The 540-nt window shown below is 60.9% G+C and overlaps 1 protein-coding gene across 2 annotated transcripts in view; it reads right to left on the bottom strand.

Annotated features, from left to right (window-relative positions):
* The window catches only part of LOC119586114 (protein jim lovell-like), a 15,713-nt gene extending 15,179 nt beyond the window's left edge, over positions 1 to 534 (bottom strand). For both annotated transcript variants that reach the window (XM_037934805.1, XM_037934804.1), the window contains exon 1: positions 9 to 534. In XM_037934805.1, the coding sequence (XP_037790733.1) occupies positions 9 to 404 (396 nt within the window). In that variant the 5' untranslated portion in view covers positions 405 to 534. The remainder of the gene's footprint in view (positions 1 to 8) is intronic.
* Between the last annotated feature and the right edge of the window lie 6 nt (positions 535 to 540).

The raw sequence follows: 540 nt of genomic DNA on the forward strand, positions 1-540 counted from the left end.
TGAATGACCTGACTCCCACAGGCGTCCCCAGCAGCACCCAGGGACGCGGCCGGACCCCCGAGGTCGTCGCCGTCGTTGAGGAAGGACAGTCTGTCGAAGCACCACAGCCTGGGCGTGAGGTCCTGCGCGCCCGCCCCGGACTTCGCCGAGTCCTCCACCGCCTTCACCTGCCGCCGGAACTGTGTCCTCAGCGTGTGGATCTTCCTCATGATGATGTCGGGCGTCACGGTGCAGTTGATCCTGTTCGTCATCTCGAGGCACACGCTCCTCAGGGCCACGTTCCGCAGGATCCGGTTTTTGTACTCTTTGCTCTTGGTCTTCCACAGGCAGGGCTGCTGTTTGAGCAGGTCTATGAAGAGCAGGGTGTGCGGCCTGCTCCACGATAACAGACCCTCATCGGACATGGTCAAGGAGGAGGCGTAGGGACCCGACTCGACGCGACAACCGACTCGTGGTCACTGGCTGCGCGCTGATTGGCCGAGTCGGGATCGGCTCTGGAACCGTGACGTCATAACTCTTGTTTTCTTTGAGCTTATTATT

Source organism: Penaeus monodon, chromosome 21 (assembly GCF_015228065.2).
Source record: "Penaeus monodon isolate SGIC_2016 chromosome 21, NSTDA_Pmon_1, whole genome shotgun sequence".
Taxonomy (NCBI): domain Eukaryota; kingdom Metazoa; phylum Arthropoda; class Malacostraca; order Decapoda; family Penaeidae; genus Penaeus; species Penaeus monodon.